Source organism: Balaenoptera acutorostrata, chromosome 16 (assembly GCF_949987535.1).
Source record: "Balaenoptera acutorostrata chromosome 16, mBalAcu1.1, whole genome shotgun sequence".
Classification (NCBI taxonomy): domain Eukaryota; kingdom Metazoa; phylum Chordata; class Mammalia; order Artiodactyla; family Balaenopteridae; genus Balaenoptera; species Balaenoptera acutorostrata.
The window spans coordinates 76,302,167-76,327,677 of NC_080079.1; the positions used below are offsets into that span (position 1 = coordinate 76,302,167).

The window sequence follows — 25,511 nt, forward strand, 5'->3', positions numbered from 1 at the left end:
ACACCTCACGCTCGTAACGCGAGATGCGATAAACCCGTAAGGCAGCGGAGCCCTGCGCCTCACCTTTCTCGGGCTGCTCCGCGTCGGGCTGATTACTGCTGCTGGAGCTCACGCTGGCGTCGAAGCCCGCGGGCGAGCCGTTCCCTTCCGACTGCAGGTCCTGGAGCTCCCCGGCCACGCTGTCCACTTCGATCGTACTATCAGTCTCACTCTTGATACTGCGGACTTCTTCTTGGTTTGGGGCCAGCGGCTCCGACACGGTTACGGAAGACGGCTGCCGACTGGCCTCCGTCACGGTGACTGAGGAAGGCGACTCGGGTGTCGTGGGAGGGGTGTTGAGCACTGAGTTACTGCCACTACTGGGAAATTCCGATTTTTTGTCACTGACCTCCGCCGGCTTTTCCTCGGCGGGCTTGCCGTCGGCACCGGGCGGCGGTGGGGCGGCCAGCTCCGCGCCGGGGGAGCAGCTCTCCTCCTCGGCCACGGTCTGCAGGGACCCCTCCACCGGCCCCTCCTCCGGGGCAGGATGCGGCGGGGAGGCCGCAGCCTCGGTGTCGGAGTCGGAGAAGAGCTCCTTCAGCGTTTTCTTAGGCCACTGTCCCTGAATACTTGACCAGACATCTTTTCGATCTTTAGCTCTGCTGTTCTGAAGTCTTTCATCAGAGTTATTTAAAAGTTTTATCCTTTTTTCGGCAACTTCTGAAAATCCTGAATAGAAACCAGTTGTCCGCAGAGACTTTCTTTTCTCCTCCAAACCGTTGTATTTCTTAGTTGGTGTCATCTTTGCTTTTGATTTTTCCTCTTCATCTTCATCTGAAGTGCTGCTGCTACTGTTTTCCATGCAGAGGGAGTCTTTGTTCTTGGCCTTCTCTTCCTTTTTGCCAGGTGACCCGGTTTTTAAACACTCCTCGGTATTGCAATACCTCCTCTTACCACGTTTTACCGGTGGTTTTGAAGATTTATCTGCAGTGTCCTTCTTGACATCCTTCCTCTTTTTTGTGACTTCATCTTCTTCCTCATAATCAGTATCTTCGGATAATCCTTCTATATCTTTTCTTAATCTTTCTGGAGATTTCGACGTGGATTTGGCTATTACCAAATCTGCATGGACTTTGTTTTCTTCTAGCAAAGATGAATTGTTCTGTTCCTCCTTTGAAATAAGATCATTTCTGGTGTGGGTCAAATGATCAACCTTAGATTCTGCTTTGCCGTTGTTATCTAAGTCTTGAACGCCTGTCTCATCCTCCTGCTCACTGTCTTCAGCAGAACTTTCAGAAGCTAGAAAAGAAAGAGAAGACAATGAGTGTGATCAGAACACCAGCAACGTCTTCTCTGTGCCAGCAAATATAAACATGGATTAGCTCCTACGTTTATAACTACCCCAGGCTGCTAGGTTTTATCCTCATTTTACAAGTGAGGAAACTGAGCTTCAGAAAGTGAAGACATTCATTCACCCAATGATGGAAATGTTCCATATCATGACTATACTGGTAGTGACACTACTGAATACTTCTGCCAAAACTCATCAAATTCTAAACATAAAAGTCGTGACTTTTATTGTTTTAAATTATACCTCAATAAAGCTGATTATAAAAAAGGAAGAATTTTCTACAAATTTATGAGCACAAAATAGGGGAGTTAGGATGTAGTCCCAGGTTGTTCTAACTCCAAAGTCTATATTCTTATAAAAGTGTAGCCTTCATTTTTAACGTAGCAATGATCATTCCAAGATTTTGTGAACAATGTATTTCCATGGTAGATGCTTCAAAGAACAACACAATAAAGTAACTTAGACTTTATATAAACGTATCTACAGAATTTATTTCTTAAATGTTCATTTTAGTAAATAAATTCAATTAACCATTAAAAAATGATAGCTTTTATTACGATTTTAACATACCATTTATTGAGAAACTGTTACATGTCAGGTACCTTGAAATGCTCTGCACAGATCATCTCACTCAATCTCACCATAACCCTATGAACGTGTCATTAGCCCCATTTTATAGTTTCGGAGACTAGGATTTAGAGAGGCTAAGTAAACCACCCCAAAGAGCTAAAATAAGTCAAGATCAAATCTAAATCTAAGTCGTCTGACTCCAGAATTTAGAATCTTCACTACGCTACACTCTACTGAGAAGTCCATGTATATTCTTTAGCTAAATTTGCTAAAAGTAAAAAATAATTGATACAGTTAAGATGGTTAAAAACATTTAATCTTTTCAATGTGTTCCTAAATAACTGAATTTTTAAAATTATTCAAGCAATACATATACATGGTTAAAACAAATTTAGACTCATAATAAAACACCAAAAGCTCTTTTCTTCCCTCCCCAGCCTCCAAAATGTTGTAACTATTTCCTCTGACAGTTACTATCGTTACCTCTTAATAATATACCATTTGTTGATACGTATAAGCAGTGAGGATTTTCTCTCTTATTAATACCTCTACTCCCTTCTGCCACACTTTCTATATAAGTGGTGTTGGGAAGTTGGACAGCTGCATGTGAATCAATGAAGTTAGAACACACCCTCACTCCATACACAAAAGTAAACTCAAAACGGCTTAAAGACCTAAGTATAAGACATGACACCATAAAACTGCTAGAAGAGAACATAGGCAAAACATTCGCTGACATAAATTGTACCAGTGTTTTCTTAGGTTCATCTCCCAAGGCAACAGAAATAAAAGCAAAAATAAACAAATGGACCTAAGCAAACTTACAAGCTTTTGCACAGCAAAGGAAACCACAAACAAAACGAAAAGACAACCTATGGACTGGGAGAAAGTATCTGCAAATGATGCAACGGACGAGGGCTCAATTTCCAAAATATACAACTCAATAAAAAAATAAAAATAAAAAAAAAACCCTACTGAAAAATGGGCAGAAGACCTAAACAGACATTTCTCCAAAAAAGACATACAGATGGCCAATAGGCACACGAAAAGATGCTCAACATCACTAATTATTAGAGAAATGCAAATCAAAACTACAATGTGGTACCACCTCACAGCAGTCAGAATGGCCATCATTAAAAAGTCTACAAATAACAAATGCTGGAAAGGGTGTGGAGAAAAGGGAACCCTCCTCCTACACTGTTAGTGGGAATGTAACTTGGTCCAGCCACTGTGGAAAACAGTATGGAGGTTCCTTAAAACGACTAAAAACAGAGTTGCCATATGATCCAGCAGTCCCACTCCTGAGAATATATCCAGAGAAAACTATAATTTGAAAAGATACATGCACCCCAATGTTCATAGCAGCACTATTTATACCAGCCAAGACATGGAAGCAACCTAAATGTCCACTGACAGTGACTGGATTAAGAAGATGTGGTACATACATACAATGGAATGCTACCCAGCCATAAAAAAAGAATGAAATAATGCCATTTGCGGCAACATGGAGAGACCTAGAGATTATCATACTAAGCAAAGTAAGTCAGAAAGAGAAAGACAGATATTGATATCATATGATATCACTTATATGTGGAATCTAAAATATTACACAAATAAATTTATTTATGAAACAGAAACAGATTTCACAGACATAGAAAATAAGCTTATGATTACCAAAGGGGAAAGGGGGTGGGGAGGGATAAGTTAGGAGTTTGGGATTAGCAGATACAAACTACTATATATAAAATAGACAACAAGGTCCTGTATAGCACAGGGAACTATATTCAAAATCCTGTAATAAACCATAATGGAAAAGAATATGTATATATATGTATAACTGAACCACTTTGTTGTACTCGGAAACTAACACAACATTGTAAATCAACTATACTTCAGTTAAAAAAAAAAAAAAAAAAAAAAGAATAAAATCAGAAACATAAGATATTGTACAAGAACAGAATTGTATAAAGCATGCAGAAAACAGAGTTCTTGCAAATTAAAAACATTACAGCTGCCAATAAGCATTATAGCAGTAAATTAAACAGTAAAAGGATTAAAAGATAAAGAAAATTCGAGAAAATTTCTAAGAAATTAGAGGAAAAAGACAAAAGAATAAGTAATATGTCCCCACCAAAAGATAAGAATATTAGGGTATACTGCAGAAGGTTCAATAGCAATATAATGGCAGGTCGAGAGACAGAGAGAGAGAGAGAGAGAACAGTGAAATGCAGAGGAGGAAATCAACAAAATAATTCATAAAAACTATCTGGAACAGAAAGACACAAGTTTCTAGAATGAAACAACTTAGTACACACCACAGCGGATAAAAATACATCCACACAAGGTATAATCTCTGTGAAATCTTAGGACATTAGAAACAAAGATTCAAGATTCCAGAAAAAGGGAAAGGCAAAAACAAGCAATAAAACAAGTCACATACAAAGAATCAGAAACTAGAGGAGCTCTGGACTTCACAGAAATAACACTGTAAGCAAAAAAACAGTGGAACAATGTCAATAAAATAATTAAGGAAAAACGTCCAACCCCGTTAAACCATGAATAAAGATATTTTCAGATATGGACAGTCTCTAAAAATGTACCTTCCCTCTTAGTCACTTGTTCTTAAAATTTACTAGAGAATGTGCTCCACCACAATGAGTATACCAAAGAAGGTTAAAAAAAACCATCAGATATCCAAAACAAAGAAATTCTAGGGACCACTTTGAAGAGAGAGCTCTAAAAAGTTCCCAGGAAGAGAACTGTGCATCAGATGTAGAAGGAAACCAGTCCAGACCATGCAGTGTATTTCCAAAGGAAGTCATATGGAGGGCTATCATCACCAAGATGCCTCCTGCCATCAACTAGACTCTTTGTATGTATTTTAGCTTGTTTCCACCATTTGGTGATGAAATTCCAGCTCTCCCCTCAATGTCTTGTGTGCCATTACCTGAATCGGATAATGACGGATAATGACGTCATTTTACCCGGCAGAAACATTTTGTTTTGACCTACACCTGAAAGCTAGGGGTATATTTGGGAAGGCTGGAATCAGAAGATACAGAGGACCTTCCTACTCCCATTGAACTTATTCCTTTTGGTCATCCTCTGAGACTACGTCAGATATTCTTGTGGGGAGCCCCGATGTCTCCCAGAAAGGCCTCATTACCTTGCCCCACTGAATTCCCTTCCAGAGGCTTTTGTAGACTCACAAAGAAGCTTAATATGACCTAGAGAGTCTATTCAGATAACATTCTCAGGGAGCCTTCATCTAAGTGGAAATACTGCCTTTTTTACATAGCTAGGTTTACGCTCGCCACGGTTTTAAGAAAACTAAATAATATCCTCTTTAGGAATATATATAGGTTTAATATAATTCTAAAGAAAAGTAAAAGAATGATTAAGTCAGAATATTAATTACTTTTCAGGGAGACATAACTATTTTAAGTAAATACTACTTGTTCACCACTGTGGTAGACATACAATATCATTATTCTTTAAATTATACATATATTTCCATATACTGTTCTGTATATCTGATATAGTAGAAAATTATGAAAAATGAACTTTAGAATATTTAGATATTTACAAATAATAAATATAAATATCCATCTGAAATAAGAGACAAAAACAATTTCCATTATATTCAAAATCAATAAAAATCCAAACTCTCTTAAGTTATAAGAAATGTAAAGTTTTTTTTTTTTAAGAAATGTAAAGTAGTTTTATGGAGATACATTCTTTTACTTCATTTGATAGATCAGATTCTCTCTTCCCTACCAGTCAGATTTACAAAAATCTTCCCCTCCAGTACTCATCACTTCTATTATTTGTTAAACTTCATTCTGCCTTAAACATTAAGCACTCAGGACATCATAAAAGAGATCATAATAAATATAATCAAGATAAGCAAAGTTTGGTATTCTTTACAAAAAGTTCAGTATAATTTTATAGTCTGATATTGCATAATACAAACTATGTTTTACATGGCTACAGAAAGGATGGTACCTGAAAAAAACACAGTAATAGTACTAGAGGTTGAATATTAAATTTTAACTAAAATCTAATGGTGCCCTCAGATCTACTAATAACAGAAATATTTCCAAGCCTCAATCAATGGCTGATTTTATTTCAAGTAAGAAGAGAGTCAACAAAATTCTGGTTCAATTAAAAAAAGAGAATTTGATACTGTCACTGAATTACCTTTATAGAATTTGGTTTATAAAAATTAACACAAACAAAAATTAAAACAAATACTTGCATGCAACAGGATGTTTGTTATGCTTACCTTGAAGTCCATTAAGGATAGAAGTGATTTCTATGGATTTAATATGAGCTGTATCAGAGTTTTTGGCATCAGTAAGATCCAATTTGGATACCATTTCAGGAGATGGATTTGTCTGAAATGGTGGTTTTGACAAGCGCCGAAGTTTACAGTTCTTAGGAGAATACTTTTCATCTTTGTCTTTTTCTTTGTCTAATTTATTCTAGGTTAAGAAAAAAAAAAGGTATTCCATGTTAGCCATAATACATCATGAGGCATTTATTAGTAACAATGTTAAAACTCATTTTTAACTCAACGTTACAGACTATTATTAAAAAACATAAAAAGAAAGAATACAAAAAGGCCCACAAAACAGTCAGAAATGTTTTTTCAAAGTTATTTAACAAATACTACAGGATGAGAAATAAGTTTCTGTCTAATATTTGTATTTTAATAGTGGAAATAAATTAGCAATCAGATAGGCAATTAAGACTAGCAAACTTCCATACTGCTAAAAATTGCTGTTACAAATTCTGTAAAAATTAAATCAAAATAGGCTTAAATGAAATATTCACTAAAAAAAAACAGAAACATAATTTCAAGCTGGTAGTTCTAAAACCTGTAAGATTCTCAATATAAAATGAGAGTTGGGAATGACACAACTTCAAATATCTTCATTCAGTTGATAGCTGGGAGTAACAAACAAATGACTTGCTATAAAGTCAAGTCAGTGGGGCAACCTTCCTGTATCACTGATAATGTTTCAGGAAAAAATGAGAAATTTTCTGAAATTCTCTATTTACGAATAGATGAGCAGAGGTTAATATATTTCTTGGAAACTATTTTTTAAATTTGTTTAAAAAATAATTTATAGGACTTCCCTGGTGGCACAGTGGTTAAGAACCCACCTGCCAATGCAGGGGACATGGGTTTGAGCCCTGGTCCGGGAAGATCCCACATGTCGCGGAGCAACTAAACCCGTGCACCACAACTACTGAGCCTGCGCTCTAGAGCCCGTGAGCCACAACTACTGAGCTCTTGTGCCACAACTACTGAAGCCCGTGGGCCTAGAGTCGGTGTTCCACAACAAGAGAAGCCACCGCAATGAGAAGCCCACGCACCGCAACCAAGAGTAGCCCCCACTCACGGCAACTAGAGAAAGCCCACGCACAGCAAAGAAGACCCAACGCAACCAAAGATAAATTAATTAATTAATTAATTAATTCTTTTAAAAAAATTTATAGGAAAAATAATTTAGACAAGCTTCTAAATGATAATGTAGAGCACTACGTAGAAGTAAACAATTCTGAAGTCCTGTTATATAGTGAGAATACAGAACGTGAGTGGCTATTTTCACAATTCTCCCAAAGATGGTACATAATTAGTATCATTCTGGATACACAGAGGAGAAGTTATTCTGTTTAGGGTAGTGGTTCTCTAAGTGTGGACTCTGGCCCAGCGACATTAGCATCTTCTGGGAATTTGTTAGAAGTGAAAACTCCTTGAACCAGACTCAGATCTAGTGAATCAGAAACGCTGGGGATGGGGCCAAGCAATCTGAGTTTCAACAAGTCCTTCAGGTGACTGTAACACATGCTCAAGTGTGAGATCCACTGACTTAGAGCACCTGGGTTGAATTCTCTGGATGCACTGAGGTGGCTTTTGTGTAGGAAGACTACCAAAACCTCTCAATGATTAGTGCTGTCCTCATTTTCCTATTCTTGCCAGCCTTTTCATCACTTTATACCAGAGATCATAATACACCATGCATTATGAAGGCAGAAATAGTCTACCCCATGCAAATTTCAAATATGGCTTTTAACGCCTATCAGAGGACAGCCTTGAAAATAGTGGTTCTCACAGTCAGATGAGATCGAGTGATGGGTATACAATATTAAATATTTTCTAGGAAGCTTTTTCAAAATTCACATGCCTCTTCCCTTATGACCAAGAATTTTAAATGCCTGGAAGGGGCCGAGAACTAAATTGAGAACTAAATAAATATTTAGAAAAAATTCCCCAAGTGTAATATTCTAACATTGCTTCTCCTACCCCTACCCTATCTTCTACCTGAGAAATACTACTTCTAAAACTTGCTCTGTGTAAGGAAACTGGCTTTTTAGTGCCACACACACAGAGCTCTTCTAGTAGCTTAGAGCAATGCTAAATGTAGCATGACTTCCAATAAAGGCCAAGAGTGTCCTTAGTTGTAGCTACTGAGTTGCTATACCAAAACTTTAAAAATACGGACCCAATTTCACAGTGAGAAAAGAATAATCACTCTAGGGGAAACCTTTCAGTATTTAGGGCCACTAGGGTATCATTTAGCCAGAAAGTAAATAGCTCCTCACTTTTAATATGAAAATTGAATTTCAGGAGAACTATTAAACACTTCAACTATATATACCATTCAAAGTATTAAAGAGCCATTACAAAGATTAAAAAATATTCTAAAACCTAGTTAATGGTTCTACTTTCTAATAAAACATTAGAAAGATTTAGTCTTAGAATGAATAAGCGTAATTCTATCATACATAAAAGTAACCTTAATTTCCATACAAGCTCATTAATAGATCCCCACGGTATCTATGTAGAGTTTGCCTAATAGGGTCTTGTGAACACATTCTAAGGCACTACCTATATAGTCAGAGAAAGATGAAGAAAAAAGAAGAGCTTCAGATAGGCTCTCCTCTGCCTTCAGACACCTTCTCTTCCTCTAATGGTTTACAGCTATTACAGTAACCCCAGGGATCCCAGCCACACAACTTAATGACTCCTAGTTGGAGACCAGAGGTGGAGGAAACAGTTGAAATGGGTAAGTGAAATCTGGCTGAGTGGACTTATACAATGTTGGAACTGAAAAAGCCTCAAAGATCATTTAGTACTGTTTTCAAAATGCCTTTCCATAAGCTGACAATCTTAATTGTACGCAAATCTAGCATTTGATAAATCTGCTATTTCAGGAGAGTATTTCCAACTCTACTAACACTAATGCACACACACTTAATACTCATTTTGGAGGCAAAGTTCCTTAATTAAGATCTATAATACAGCAAAATAAGCACTTACCTTTATTTTCTTGCGATGTTTTATCTTTGGCACATTTTTATCAGCAGGTCGTACTATTTTATCTGCTTTAATCCATTCATCATATCTAAAATTGAAGGAAATTAACATAAATATAAAACACATACCACAGAAGGAACCATGCCATATTAAAGAGAAACTCGTAAATAGAATCAGAACATTTCAGAACTGCAAAGGGCCTTGGAGGCCATCTAGTTCAACTTCCTGGTTCAAGAAATAAAGTCACCACGGCTCAAAGAGAGAGATGAAGTAACCTATCCAAGGACACAATGTCAGCTATTGGCTGACCTCTTGACTCCTGGACTAGCACTCCTTGCTCTGCTGCCCCCGTGAGAAACCAAATCTGTGCAATAGCTATTAAGAGAAATCCCAGTATTTCCTGTACTTTTTTTGTATACTTTGTTGTGTTCAGAAGCAGCAAGTAGCCCATTTTTCCTAACCGTGTCAGGAAGCTATAAGGGGAAGCGCAGCTCTGCCAAGCCTCCAGTGCTGAGACACTTCCTACGTGTGCAGGCAGCCGAGGGCCAACAGTCGTGATGGCCTCTCCACTCAGTGCTGGCAGTCTGCATAATTTTACAGAGTGCAAGTCACTACTGACTGCAATAAATCTATTTGTTTAAAGGGGGGGAAAAAAAGACAGTTTATTTTTGTAAAAACTCAGCCAGAAAGAAGAAACATTAAAAACAAATTAACCTTTTTTTATGTTTGAAAGTTATCTACATTTATTCTGGAAAATGGGAAAACTCACTGACATTTTTAACTCAAGAAAATGAACAACTGAAAATGAGCTTTTAAATTAAAATGTCCTCATTACCAGAGGTATTAAGTGAAGTAATAAAGACCTTAAGTCAGGAAGCAAATGACCTGGGTCATTAGCTTACTAATAAATTACATTCTTGCTCTAGCTAGGCCTAGTTGTATCTGTAGCAAGTCCCAGGCAGAGCTAAACTGCTGGTGCAAACCACGGGCTGCGGCAAAGCTGAGGGCTCAGCCCCACAGTGGTTACAGCAGCGTCTGCTGGAAGCTGCTGAGGGCCACAGTGATGACTGGAGAGGACGAGGAAAGAATGGAATGAGTTCTAGAAAAGTCTTTACACATCCTTGCTGACTAGTTATGTGGCCCTGGTCAAGACGTTCTCAACCTCAGACTTCGTTCGTTCTGTATAAAGACCACATTAAAAAGATAAAATAAAAAATAAGACTGCACCTCACATATGGAGGATCAAATATATGAAACAGTTTAAGTCAAATATTATTCTCCTACTAAACACACTCCTCTGGTGTTTATACTGGCAACGCTAGCACCTACCTGTACATTTATAGTAATTTTAATTTTCCCATTAATACTCAAAATTGCATGACGCTTGACAAGAAAGCAATTTAATTCCTTCCAAAATTAGAGTGAAGGTGAAGAATGAACAGAAAATATATATGCAAATATATATGCATATTCTACAAAGTTGAATATGAACTTCTAGAAGTTACTCTTACTTGAATATAGTTATGGAAATCAATGTTATGTACTTTAAGAAAAAACAAAACAAGCTTTCTATCTTCCTATGAGATAAACTAAAAACAGTTCATGATGGTTACACATAACATCAGCATAAGCTAAACGAAGATATGAGTTTTTTACCTTTCTTAACCAAAGACTACAATTAATTTTGTAATACCAGACATTTTGACTACCAGTAAGATTACTATTCAATTCCACTTGGATTTTTGACATGAATTATTATATTTCAAATTCGGTTGAAACAGTAGCTTTCAATGCAAGAATATCACCAAGATATTGTAGCTTTGATGGAGCACCAAACACATCAAACAAGCAAAACATAGTTACTGTCTCCATAGTTACAATGTTCACTGTGACAGAGAAAGATTTCTTTATGAGTTAGAGGTAATGTATTTTGTTTAAATTCTCTTAGGAACAAGGTATAAGGAACATATACCTAAATAAAATAATGGTTACTCCACATGGTACAGGCTGATGCTCACTGCCTAAGCTCCACTAGAGTACAGACACTATATGATAATCATTTTCTCCTCCACCCAAACATAAACTAAGGATGGTATATAAGAGGACTGGTTATCAGAAGAACTTTAGTGAGTTTGCGGGTGGAAAGAGTGTTGAGCCAGGCAGGAAACAAGAAAGAAAGATTCTGGAATTAGATGAAACAAACTATATACGCTTCTAAAATACTTGAACAGCAGTAATTAAACACGAGGGTCTTACTATTCTACATAACAATCTTGTTTGAAAACTACTGAATATTCTGTATGGTTTTAGGAGATTCCTTGGGAAATTCTTTGGATATGTTTCCTACTAGAGCAATTACACGGTAATGTATGGTTCTGTAAGTATTAGCTAATATTATATTGTGACTCCTTTATTATTTGCCTCTTTCTATTCTCCTTTCTCAGTGTTTCTGTTTGTTCAGGCATTCCCTTGTTCTAACACTATTCTTTTAGATTTTTTTTCTTTTTTCAGCTAGATTTATGCTGTCTTTTCATAAAAGGTAATAACACAACGTTGTTGTTATTATAATTAATATCCTTCAGAACTAGAACATGCCTTAAAAATCTATCAAGAATTTATTTCACAGATTGAGAAACTCAAACCATGGAAGCAAACTCACCTTGCAAGCTACAGGCTTGCCAAAGACCACTATGTGGGGCTTCCCCGGTGGCGCAGTGGTTAAGAGTCTGCCTGCTAATGCAGGGGACACGGGTTCGAGCCCTGGTCTGGGAAGATCCCACATGCCGCGGAGCAACTAGGCCCGTGAGCCACAACTACTGAGTCTGCGCGTCTGGAGCCTGTGCTCCGCAACAAGAGAGCCCGCGATAGTGAGAGGCCCGCGCACCGCGATGAAGAGTGGCCCCCGCTCGCTGCAACTAAAGAAAGCCCTCGCACAGAAACGAAGACCCAACATAGCAATCAATCAATCAATCAATAAAAAATCTTTAAAAAAAAAAACCACTATGTGAGGAGTTGGAGAAGAACCGGGAATGGACTGCCTGTTCAACAGTGTAATACTAGAATGATTACTACTAGGCAGGCCAGGTCCTGCTCAGAGTAAGCATACAGAAGAGTCCAGACCAGCAACTGAAAAAGCCTCATTAATAATGCACAGTATGGGGCTTCCCTGGTGGTGCAGTGGTTGAGAATCTGCCTGCCAATGCAGGGGACACGGGTTAGAGCCCTGGCCTGGGAAGATCCCACATGCCGCGGAGAAACTGGGCCCGTGAGCCACAACTACTGAGCCTGCGCGTCTGGAGCCTGTGCTCGGCAACAAGAGAGGCCGCGATAGTGAGAGGCCCGCGCACCGCGATGAAGAGTGGCCCCCGCTCGCTGCAACTAGAGAAAGCCCTCGCAGAGAAACGGAGACCCAACACAGCCATAAATAAATAAATAAATAAATAAATAAATTTAAAATTACCTTTCTCTAAAAAAAAAAAAAAAGAATGCACAGTATGAACCAATCCACAAGGTGGGAGAACGGGTGAAAACAATGTGTGAGAATTTTGGTTAAGGTAGCTTTTTCAAATTACAAATGCCTTTAACCAAACAGAGGTTGAGACCAGTGATGTAAACATTAACAGAAATATTTCAAAATGTAATGAGGTTCCAAGTAGCACTTTAGTTGCCTGATTAATCTTACAAGGAAAAAAAAAAAACGATGATCAGAAAATAAACTGATAGCTATAACTGATCCTTGTATATATTTTAAAAACAGGAAATGTTCTTTCCCTTTATGTAATTAGTGATTAGAGTATTAATCAGGAATTCTATTCTCTTTTCTTTTTTTTTTTTTCGCTGCAAGGCATGTGGGATTCTAGTTCCCCGACCAGGGATCCAACACGCGCCCCCTGCACTAGAAGCCTGGAGTCTTAACCACTGGGCCACCAAGGAAGTCCACGAGTTCTATTTTCTTTACAGAATACTTTCAAAGACCAGGAAGGAGATGAACATAAATTCATGTGGGAAAAAAGCAAAACGATACACCCTGAAAGGCAACATTTCCTACTGACACTAAATTATATAAGAAAGAGTTAGGCCAATATAATTTTTATTTTACTAGTGCTTGTTAATTTAAATTAAGTAATATTAGTGGGTTAAGATCTCTGATTCCCTATCAAATGCCAAGAATAAAGACTTGAATGAAGGGAATTTAGTTCAGAACTACAGAAAAAGCTGCCACTGATTCTGTTTATTCTATATAAACTTAAACTTTTTATATAGTCTATTTAATGTACATTAAAAAGAGATTACAGCACATTTACTTTAGGCATAAGAAAATAATCAAAGAAGATAGAAAATGGGAAAATTTAGTTCAAATTCAAATATCTTGGACATCATAGAAATTGAAATTACAGGGAAGTGGCAAACAGCAGAAAATTGCAGCTAAGAAATAGAAGACCATGAAATATTTCTCATTTCTCCTTGGGGCACCATACCAAGTACGGTATCCATTCATCCCTCAAAATATATTCTTAAAGAATACAAGAATTTAAAAAACTAAGTCAAATATAAATTTTTTGGTTTTAAAATGCTTCCATCCTTTTCTCAAACATTCCCAAATACATAGACATGCTGTACTTCCCTCACAGTGGCTCTCCAATATTCTTGATTCAGCTTTAAGTACCACAAAGGGAATCAAGACATTAGAACGCATATTCTGATGGGGTCTCTCTACCGTGCAGGAACTACGAACAGCTATTTAGGGCAACAGGTATTCAAAGAAACCACATTATTGTTAAATACCTAGATTTCTCCCCAAGGCTAGCAAGCCTGTTGCTGTCAGCTCTCATGTTCTGTGATAATGTAGCTTGAGAACTAGGAGAGAAATTTAAGCTAAGTGGTTGGCCTACAAACAAAATGACCTGCAACTTTAATCCAAGCAATAGAGTTTTATGAGAATGTCTGAGGAAAACAAGGAAGTTTGGATTATTGATATAAACTATACTACCTTCAGTTGGACTTTAAATTTAGAAATTACGAACAGAAGAGAGTAATTGGCCTGTTTGTGACAAAAGGAAATATAGTTTGCCAGGGCACAAGGAAAAGAAGATTACTAAATGCTTCCATTTAAAAACAAACATCAAAAAACAAAGAAAAACAAATATTGGAACAAATATTAACAAACACTGAATTTGAAAATGAAGACTAAGTCTGTTAATGATTAGACCATACTTTTTCAATTCAGTTATCAATAAATTCATTGTAATTGATGCATGGAGTCTAGACAAGTATCTTATCTGATATTTAAAGTACTAAGGAAAATGTTTTCAAAGAATATACTGACTTATTTGAGAATAGTCTATTGAGATCATCTAACATTCAACTAACGGAATAAACATGAATGAACAGATGCATGAGCAACTCATTTAACTTCTAGCGGTCTGTTCCCTGACCTACATAAAATGAAGAAGGTAGAACAGATGATCCCCCAAATTAAAAAATTATATGAAACTCCCAGACTAAAAGTCTACACAAGGGCTTATTCATTCGACAAATACTTCTGAGGTACCTATCATGTGACAGGCTCTGCGCTAGGCACTGGGTAATAAACGCACCACAGCTCCTTATCAAGGAGTTCACAATGTAACAGAGAGGACAACACTAATCAGTCATTACATAAGTAATAGTACCAACCTTCTGAACCATTCGAAAAAAGTAGCTACATCAATATCTGAAATTTTAATGTGTTGAATTAAAATATTTATACAAAGCTAAAAGGAACCATTCAGAGACCATAGCATACTTGCTCTCACCAGAGAAAAACAGAGTTCTAAAAAGAAAACGTTTTGACTTTTTTTTTGGATGTGTTGGCAAATTCTCTAAGAAATCATTTAGCAACAATAAAAATGGAAAAGAACATTAGTCAACCAGACATAAGATACCAAAATAGTTACTGTGCCCACACCAGTTCAGATTTTGGTTCTGCTTAAACCTAACTAAACCACTTTCAAAGAAATATTATCAGCCATGTATTAATATAAACCCACACAATAATTACATGCAGAATAAGGATACTGTACAAATAACTTCATCAGCAAAACCGAACTGACAAAATACTTAAAAACTCATTATTTAAAATATGCATACAGATTATAAAAGATAAAATCTAATAACTAACCGTTAATATAAGTGAAATATTAACATCATTTGTATTTTGTTTTCTGTAATGGAGAGACTCATTTCATAATTGCTGAACAATACGTATTTTATATCCTGCCTATCTATAGGCAAAAAACTTAATATATGTCATAAAACTAACTTAGCTTTTAAAAACCTCACATCTAAAGTGGAAAGTTAGGCCCTCTTTAGCATGGAAAGGAATTCTTTCCCCCTTAATTCAGTAAGAAAATATGAGGGAAAAAATAGGACATTGTAATAGAAAAAAAGACCAAGTCATGATGAAGAGCAGCACTAGTTATTATCAATTATAAACTTTATAAGCAATTTAATCAATATTTACCTACTTTATGAATTTTCTATAATAATCTCAATTTACATATTTATTTTTAATGTGAGAGAATATCTAAAGCAAAATTTATAGAGACCTACTGACTACAATTTAACGCTTTTAGTCATGTACTTAGGATAAAACAAAGATAAAGATAAAAGCATCATATTATTGAAAAAATAGAATTCTAAGCATGCTATTAACATTTCATATTTCTACTCCATACAACACTGTTAAATCCACAGCAAAGAAACAGGAATGGTGTTCATTGTAATAAAGAATATAATAGTAGAATGATAAAAACATGAATATTATAGCACCATCATATTAAAGATTTGACACAAATAGCCCAAGAGAAATGTACTGTAATTATATAGATCTGTTTTCCTAGAGAATTTAACTCTGTAAAATGAAACAAAGGTATAGGTCTTCAGGCAGAGGTACTATCAATATATAATGTTAAGAACACATCACAGAGCGTTGTACCAGGCTTATAAAGACCACTGCAAATGGTTAACAACTCTGGCACTCACTGTATTTTGTGATGTAGATACTGACTTCTAAAAGTATCCTCAAAGTTTGTTTCATTAATATTTGATAAGCTTAGGGGATTAGTATGTTTGTGCACATTTAGACAAACATACTGATGCAACTGCCAATCTACAAAACTATGAAATGGAATAGGTCCAAGTTAATGCTTTACATTAAATGTACCTGTCAATCTACAAAAAATATTGAATGGAACAGGCCCAGTTAAGTAAACACTCAGAGAGAGAGCAAGAGAGAGAGAAAGGAAAAAAGGAAGAAGGAAAGAGAGAGAGGCCATTTGAGTGTAAAAATATATGAGTTTATTCATCTTTTTCACAAAGGAAATTTTTATTTTCACTTGTACTGAAAAACTAATCAACTCGAAAGTCATTTTTTAAGTAAAAATTTATTTTTATGTTCACCTTATTCATTGTTTATAAGCTTCCGTTTAAATTTCTCTACATGTAGGACTGCCTGATACCAAGCATTTTCATGCTGAAAAAGAATTTTTCACATGAGCAGTAACATACAGTCCTTTGACTTCCCAAGTAGTTTTTAATTTTAATGCTTTATAGCATGAACAGAAGTAAACAGGCTAGGAGACTGTGACATAAGGGTTTATGGAGACAAGAGTTTGGAGATGGCAGTGAGGTATCAAGAAAAGAAGAGTGGCACACAGGAGGAGACGGAGTGCGCAAAGAGAATAGGAAGACTTGGTGAAAGAGATATGGGCAATGTTCCCTTTCTCCCCTTAAAACAGGCTGACAGATATTTCCTTGGAAACCATTGTCAAATGGCCTTCATTTATAGTTCTTTAACTTTCAACTATAAAAATAAAGCAGACAATTTCCTAGATAGAGTACCTTGCTTTCCTTTCTATCATTACCAGAATAATTATTTCAAAGCATCTGAGTAGAACAACTTTGTACTCTTATCAATATTCCTAAATCCAAAGGCATGTACAATGAAAGTATGGCAGGGAAGGAACAGGGAAATTAAGCTGAAAAAGTGACATAAAATTCTTCAAAGGAACAAAAGGAGACAGGGACTGGAAGAAAGGTCACAGGACACGAGCACTTCCAATCACATTCATTCAAGTCTCTTACTCTCCATCCCATTTTGGCTGCTAATTAGGAGTTGGGCTCTGTATATTACCCAAAGAGGTCATTTTAAAAATTGACTACCATAATCATATACAAAAATTAACTCAAGATGGACCAAAACCCTAAGTATTAGAGTTAAAACTATAAAATTCTTATAAGAAAATGGGGAAATTTTCATAACACTGGATTTGGCAATGTTTTCTAGGATACAACACAAAAAGCATGAGGAACAAAGAAAAAAATAGATAAACTGGACTTTATCAAAATTAAAAAGACAATATTAAGGGTGAAAAGACAATTCTGTGGGTTCACAGAATGGGAGAAAATATTTGCAAATGACATCTCTGATAAGGGATTAGTATACAGAATATATGAAGAACTCCTACAACTCTTTAACAACAACAAAAAACAACCAATTCAAAAATGGGCAAAGGGCGTGAATAGACATTTCCCCAAAAAAGATATACAAATGATCATATACAATTAAGTACATGAAAAGATGTTCAACATCACTAGTTATTAAGGAAATGCAAATCAAAACAACAATGAGATACCCACTAGATTAGCTATAAATAAACACTTTTTTAAAAACAGAGAATGAGGGGCTTCCCTGGTGGCGCAGTGGTTAAGAATCTGCCTGCCAATGCAGGGGACACGGGTTCGAGCCCTGATCCGGGAAGATCCCACATGCCACGGAGCAACTAAGCCCGTGCGCCACAACTACTGAGCCTGCGCTCTAGAGCCCAGGAGCCACAACTACTGAGCCCACGTGCCACAACTACTGAAGCCTGCATGCCCTAGAGCCCATGCTCCGCAACAAGAGAAGCCACCGCAACAAAAAGCCTGCGCACCACAACGAAGAGTAACCCCCGCTCACCTCAGCTAGAGAAAGCCGCGCACAGCAACGAAGACCCAACGCAGCCAAAAATAAATAAATTAAATTAATTAATTAATTAAAAAAAAACAAACAGAAAATGACAAGTGTTGGCAAGGATATGGAGAAATTGGAACCCTAATACAATGCTGGTAAGAATGTAAAATGGTGTAGCCTCTGTGAAAAAGTTTGTTCCTCAAAAAGTTAAGCAAAGAGTTACCATATGTAAAATAATACAGAAGAGGTTCCAGTGAGAAAACTAAGCCACATCTGTCCCAATTCCCCACTAGTCTCTGTATTCCATAGGTATCACTTTTATATACAAGTCCCCTTTGTTTAAATTTTAATTTCTGCTCTTCGTCCATTTTGTTGCCAGGAGGTCCAATCTAGTTCAATATTTGTTTAATAGTTACCATATGCCAGGCATGTACAGAACATTCTAGATGTGGTAAGGGATATTAATGGAACGAATATGAAAATTGAGGGGTTTTTTTTCATGTTTTAAAATTAAATGCACTTCCATAATGTAATGTGGTCCCAATATAAAAAGTTTAAACAATGGAAAAAAATTTACCCACAGTCTTACATGGAAGTTATATTCCAGGAGGTCAAATCACTTTGGCTCCAAAAAATAATTCAGAAAAATTCAATATCAGAAAAAGTGACTCAAATCAGGACTGGAAAATCAGGAACAGAATGTAAAATAAGTTAAAATGGATACCAGAAGAATAAAAGAAGGGAACAATTAAAAGGGAGAAAACACATAAAGATAAGAAATGACAGAATGACTGAGGGGTGGTTTTCAAGTTGGGAAAAGTAGAAAAGGAAAATAAACCAGAAAAGTAGTTGCAGCTGCAGCAGCCGGAACCCACGTGAAAAGTACCACAAAAGGAGCGATCAGCTGGGTCAGGCACTAAGGTAAGGCAAGTAACAAGAGGTCAAGAAATAAGGTATGGAATTCGGCTAGATGGGGTCCCTAGTGACCGTTCTGGAGGTGTGGTGGAGGCGAAAGCCTTACTGGGTTGGGTTTACACAAAAACAACAGGAGACAAACTGGATCACAAGTGTAAATAACTCTAATTGTTTTTGCTGGAAGGAAGTGGAGCAAAGAAACAGCACAGTAGGGAAAGTAGGGGGAAGCTCAAATGAGTTTTCTTTGAGATGAGAGAAATAACTGCAGGTCTATATATGGATGGGAATGGTTTAGAACAGAGCGAGAAAATGAGAAAAAACGGGAGAATTTCTGGGACCATATCTCTGATTTAGACAAGAAGGTATGGCAGTTGGAAGATGGGTTTTAGATAGTAGTAGCATGCTTGTTCACCTAAGGCTAAAGATGAGAAGGCAGAAAACATGGCAGCAGATGTAGGTAAGAAGGTGATGTAGTGGAATTCTGTAGAAATTCTCTTATTTCAATTTTTCAATGAGGTCACCAGCTGAAAGTGAAGATGGGGGAAGAGTTGCTGGGGATTTGAGGAGATAGGAAACAGTATGAAAAAAATTTTTTCTGTAACTATGTATGGTGATGGATGTTAATTAGATTTATTGTGGTGATCATTCTGCAATACATACAAATATCAAATCATTATGTTGCACACCTGAAACTAATATAATAATGCATGTGAATTATACCAATAAAAACTGTACTAATAATTAAAAATTACTCCCTTAAAAAATGAAATAGTCTGAGAAAGTAGAAAGGGCATGGAAGGAGGACATACAGCGCCCACTTGAGGTTCACAGTTACGAATTTAAAATACGACCACTCATTGTGGTTGTCTGCTTTCCTCCAGACAGGATCAGCTGCCCAGGTGCAGGCAGCGAGTAGGAGGAGTGTTAGATTTCATCAGCGTTCTTGTGGTTTTTGTCAAGCAGGTACTACAACGCAACAACACAAGAGCAACAGAGAACATGGGGGTGAAAAAAAAAAGATTCTGACAAATGACTGAAGAATGTGAGCAACACGAGGAGAGGATGAGGGCAGCGGGGAGATGGGGGCTGTACATGCTGGAGAGGCTCTCCCCTCACCTGGACAATGAATTCCTTGCTAGGGACTATTTCTTTGTACCTTTAGTGCCAAGCACAGTATTTGGCTTCTAGCGGTTGAACTTATGTTTGCCAAATAAAGGAAGATATTTGATAAAAAGCAGCTGCATGTTCATAAAAAATGGGATTAAACCCATTTGTTTGTGAAAGCTTTTTACTAGTTCCCACTCCACCCACTCCCTCCAAGGAGGAGCCAATTTGCTTAGAAAAATAAGGTATTTTTAAAATGAAATACATTTTCACTTCATATAATATACTTAAGTATAATTCATCTTACTTTCAGTTTTCTATAACTTGTAATATGGACTAGGACTAACTGCTGTTAGTTACTTCAGAGCTTTACAGTTGAAATTTTAGTGTCTCTTTTCTTTTTCTTTTACGTAAGGGTATCATTTAATGCAGTTGGGAATCATCAATATTAAAAAAAATTCTCAAAAAAAAAAAAAATTCTCTAATCAAACTCCCAACTCCTTGATTATGGAAAGCCAAAGTAGAAATGAATGGAGAAAAATAAATCAGCATCGATACATAATAAAATACTGATGTATTTTAAATCCCATGCCAAGTAGCCTGGATAGTTCCAACACACTTGGTTGTTTTACTGAACAAGGATAAATCCAACACACTCAAGTTTATGGCCAGTGAATTTCAAAGTGTAACTTCATTTTCAAACATCAATCTCATGTTTTATGGCATGACCTAGAAACTTGAGAGTGAAAAGGATCAATTAGCTAATGATACTAAAAACATCTATAAAATATTAACATCACTAAGAGAAATTAAAACAAATATAACAGAGAGCCTACAATTAAAAATTACTGAAGTATGACTATAATTTTTTAAATGTATGGAGATATATTTTTTAAAAGACTAAAAGAGAACACACAGCAGTATTAGTAGTGATCCTTTCTTTTATGTACTTTCTCATTTTTCTATATTGAATGCTATTTTTAGATGAGTTTTTAAAAATTCTGTAAAAAAGCATGTGGTGAACTAGTAAATGCTATAGCACTGGACAATAGTTTTACATATGGCCACCATATCTGAAAAATTCTGTAGCAATACTGTACCATTTATAAGTCATTATGTGGTTTAGGATCCAGAATTCTGGCTATTTCCCATAAATGTGATGTAAGTATGTAAAAATGTCTTTTTTTCTCATTGTAGTAGTAAAACAAAATTGGCCCAAATGTTATCTTGTGTAACAAAAAAATTAAGATTTTCAGTTGTGAAATAGGGGTATAAATGAAAATGTAAAAGTTTAGACAGCACTTTAGAAAAAAACGAAAAATGTAGAAATTACAAGAAAAACAGTATTCTTCTAACTAAGAAAGATATTCTTATTTTCTTTAAGAAAAACCTGCTTGATGGAAAATGTTTCAGATCAAACAAAACTCAAACATCTCCATACAAAATTTCCAAAATGCTGTTGTAATAAACGACTGCCAATGAAGATAAAACTATTTTTATGAAACTTCATGAATAAATCTTCATTTCTAATTGCACATCTCAAGTGTAAATTCAGAGATCAAGCTGAAGATCCCCAAAATAATAGGAAAACAGTTGTAGAGCTGATGAGGATTTGTTGAGGTCCTCATTAGATTAGCTTCAGACATGAAGGAACAGCAAAAAATCATAATTATTGCTTATTCATCAATAAGACAGACTCTTTGGTTATTAATCCAGAGAGAAATAGGAATACTGTTATGTTGACTACAAGAAAATTAACTGCTTCATCTACTGAAGTACAATTGTTTTCTCTATGATGCTGGAGTCTGTAGAGATCCACCCTACAGGTCTTCATCAAGATGGTAAGTTTTCTTCTTTTGAACGTTCATACCATACAAACGTGTGAGTCGTCAGAAGTAGATGGCATCCTTCTCGTTAACACAAGCATGTCTTGTTGAACTAGGTCTTGTTTTTCTTTTCTATATTATTAAAAACTTGAATGCCTCAATTTAAAATCCTCCCTTACCCTACCCAACCCCCTATCAATTTCAAAGCTCAAGTACTGAACATTCTTTTTACCCTCTAAAATCCAAGTGCTCCTAGGATAGGATTACGCTGTCCTTTAGTAAATCTTTTCTTAACAAAACGAAGTTGCATCTTAATTGTAGAATAATTTTATGAATGTCTCAATTCTTATATCTACAAAGCCCCTTCTGTTTAATGAGATAATTAACAGAAAATAATCAAGCCCTCATTACAGTGAAACTTGAGAACGCCTAAATTCTATCCATTCGTCACAGAATTTAAAGCATTTTATAAAGGCCACTAGGAAAACTGCCTCATTATATAAACTAGCAAAATAACTAGAAGAAAAGAACTGGAAAAAAGAGGTAAAAGATGATGTAGCTCAGATTATCCATCTTGTGGGCATTACTTAGTAATTATTAATTTTTGCTGATTCAGTTTTTCCTTCCTAACTTTAAACTAACATATTCAACATTTACATTTACATCCTACGCCAAAGTGGAACTCCCTCTACATTTATATTCAGGAAGATCATTTAGTAAAATCAAAATGATTAAACATCAAAAACAGGAAAATATTCTGATAACAGCTCTATCTGAGATCTCAAGTATCTTCCTTTGAACATGATCATTAATAGTCAGCCCTTCAGGTGAGGAAAATCATGCACCACAGGGGCAGCGCAAGAACCAACAGCCAAAAGGATAAATTACACACGATGTTGAAAGAGGTATCTGGAAAGCTTATGTTTCATCAGGACAATACTGATGATAGGCATTCTTAAAATCCAAAACTTTGTTAACCTTCTTGGTAGAAATAATAAAGAAAAAGTCCCAAACAAAACTCCTAAACATTTCCTTATGACTTAAGTTGCTATTTTCTTCCAAGCTTCAGAATGGATCAGAATTGTACTTCTCTCAAATTAAGAAACGTAATCAGAAGATAATGCTTCTAGAGCTTCCTATTGCTGCAGAAGGACAACAAAAATTGTACTTTTAAGAAACAGAGAGCGTATTTTTTTTAAGAAACAGAGAATTTGCGATGATGTTTTCTTAAAAACTTCCCAAACCACAGAATACAATTTAAATATAAAGCATGAGAACTGTATTCCTCCTTGAAGAAGACACTAGGCACACCGTGAAACTACCACTGAAAACTTCGATGGTTACCTTTTCAAGGGCTACAACTCTATCACAGGCTACTTCAAATATATCAAACATTCCAAAATAAACAAGGTTTTTCTTAAAAGATATCAAAATGCTCAGATCCCAAAACTGGCTTGCCAACTTTGGATAAAATTCAAACATAAAATTTCTTTGGATAAACCAAAGCAAACTTGTACAAGAAGAAAATTCAGTCTCGCCTTTCAGTTCCCTAGGTGAGTAGCAGTCGGATCGTGCACTCTATTTCAGTCAAGCGGACTTGCTCATAACATTTCAACGATACTGTTTCAAACATAAAAATTAATTTCGGAGGCTTGTGAACAAGGCTGTAATGCAAGAGCTGTTAATGAGGAGATAAGGCTTTCTTGAAGTAGCTAAAGCTTCCTAAGAAATCACAACTCTAAAATCCCTGCCTACTAAAGGAAAGAAACATGATCTACGAAGATTACAAAGAAGAGGTTACTGCAGCAAGGTGGCTGAAAATGCAAGAGAGCAAGAAGCCTGATAACTGGCTTGTAGACATCAAGAAGCTCAAAGCCCTTTTACCTTTTAAAGAAATTTTTCTATCATTTCACTAATAATGTTGCCTCTATTAATCTACATGCATAACATAAAAATCAGCTACATAGACTTCAGTTTTCCAGACACTAAGGATACTTTTGAACTACTGAAAACAACAAGTAAGAAGTCACTGAGCGAGGCACTTACTTGCCAAAACTACATGTTTTTTGTGTGGTATACTGTGCCCTCAATTAGAATACTAATATATCTGTAATTCGTTAAATATTAAAATAGGAAATTATTTTACAAGTGTTTTTAGGTAGTAATCACTAGCTAAAACTCAAGTTACCTCACATTCCATCCGCAGTAATGCACCAAGTAAAGGACCTCTCCACCTTCGACATCAGAATCTTTAATACTAGCTTCATACATTTTTTGATTTTTCCCTCGTCCATACCGCACTTGGACTTTCATGCCTGGTGGATAGCACTCAAACTCCTCTTCTTCATTGTTGTCGTCATCCTCTTCATCCTCTTCCTCCTCCTCCTCCTCCTCTTCTGCTTCTTCATCATCTTCATCTTCCTCTTTATTCGTTTCATCTCTTGAAAGGTTTAAAAAATTGCAGTTAATAAAAGACACTTCATAAGCTTTTCAGTTCCAAACCACATAAAATGATAAAAATCGTGGCTGTGATTGTTCCGGGAACAGCAGGTTCCAAGTGTATGATATTCTCTGAGTTTCAATTTAATATTAAAAACTAAAACTGTGTAGGATGACCATGGATGGTTATAGAAAGATACATTCAGAGAAAATGAAAACGGAAAAGTAAGTGCATTAAAAGAAAATGTCCAACAGCCAGAAGAATAGAAGTTGTGTTGAATAGCAAGAAACTAGTAAGGTCGAATGTAACATTTTTCTCATGTTTTATTGTAAAAGTGTTTTACATCTCAGTTGACAAAAACAAAAATCATCACACCTTATAGCCATTTTCTGACTAAAAATTATTTTTCATTCAAATATTTCCAACCTCAGGATGTTTAAACAAAACTTTTTACTAGCCAAATGGCTAGTCTTAATAACTTTAAAATAATTCCAACTAAATTTTCAAAAGTTATACTAAATGAAATATTACTTTACCTTTCACAGGAATATCCTACTAACTTAATATTACTATCACATCAGGTTTTTTCTTTCTATTCTTCTAAACTTCAACACAATTTCTGCTCTCTCTAACACATATTTACTGCAAGTCCTCTTCTACCAATTCTCTCAACTTTAAAGTTCTGAAGAAATAGGTATATGAGAGGCCAATTCCAAATAATATGAAACTAAAAGTCATTTGCATTCTAGAAGCAGCAATGCAAACCATTCTGGTCTTCTCAATATCATGCACCTTCTAAAGCTGAGCATTCATTTTATATTAGCCACAAATCTGTATTCAACAAATTGGAGAAAATCTTAAATTATAAATCCTTCCAGGCACTAGATTTACAAAAAAATAAATAAATTTCAATAGGAAATTCTGGACTATATTTAGTTTTAATTTGCTCTGCAATATGTCTATACTTATTACAACAGTTTTCTCTCAAAAAGAATCCATCACTTTAC

At 36.0% G+C, this 25,511-nt stretch overlaps 1 protein-coding gene across 6 annotated transcripts in view; it reads right to left on the minus strand.

Moving 5' to 3' along the window:
- ARID4B (AT-rich interaction domain 4B) overlaps positions 1-25,511 on the minus strand; it is a 132,558-nt gene that overhangs the window by 11,804 nt on the left and 95,243 nt on the right. For 4 of the 6 annotated variants that reach the window (XM_057531041.1, XM_057531040.1, XM_057531044.1 and 1 more), the window contains exons 17-20: positions 24,253-24,504; positions 9,231-9,315; positions 6,186-6,384; positions 64-1,278 (exon numbers count right to left, since the gene is read on the minus strand). In XM_057531041.1, coding sequence (XP_057387024.1) covers positions 64-1,278; positions 6,186-6,384; positions 9,231-9,315; positions 24,253-24,504 — 1,751 coding nt within the window. The remainder of the gene's footprint in view (positions 1-63; positions 1,279-6,185; positions 6,385-9,230; positions 9,316-24,252; positions 24,505-25,511) is intronic. The other 2 variants (XM_057531042.1, XM_057531043.1) reach the window with 2 other exon arrangements.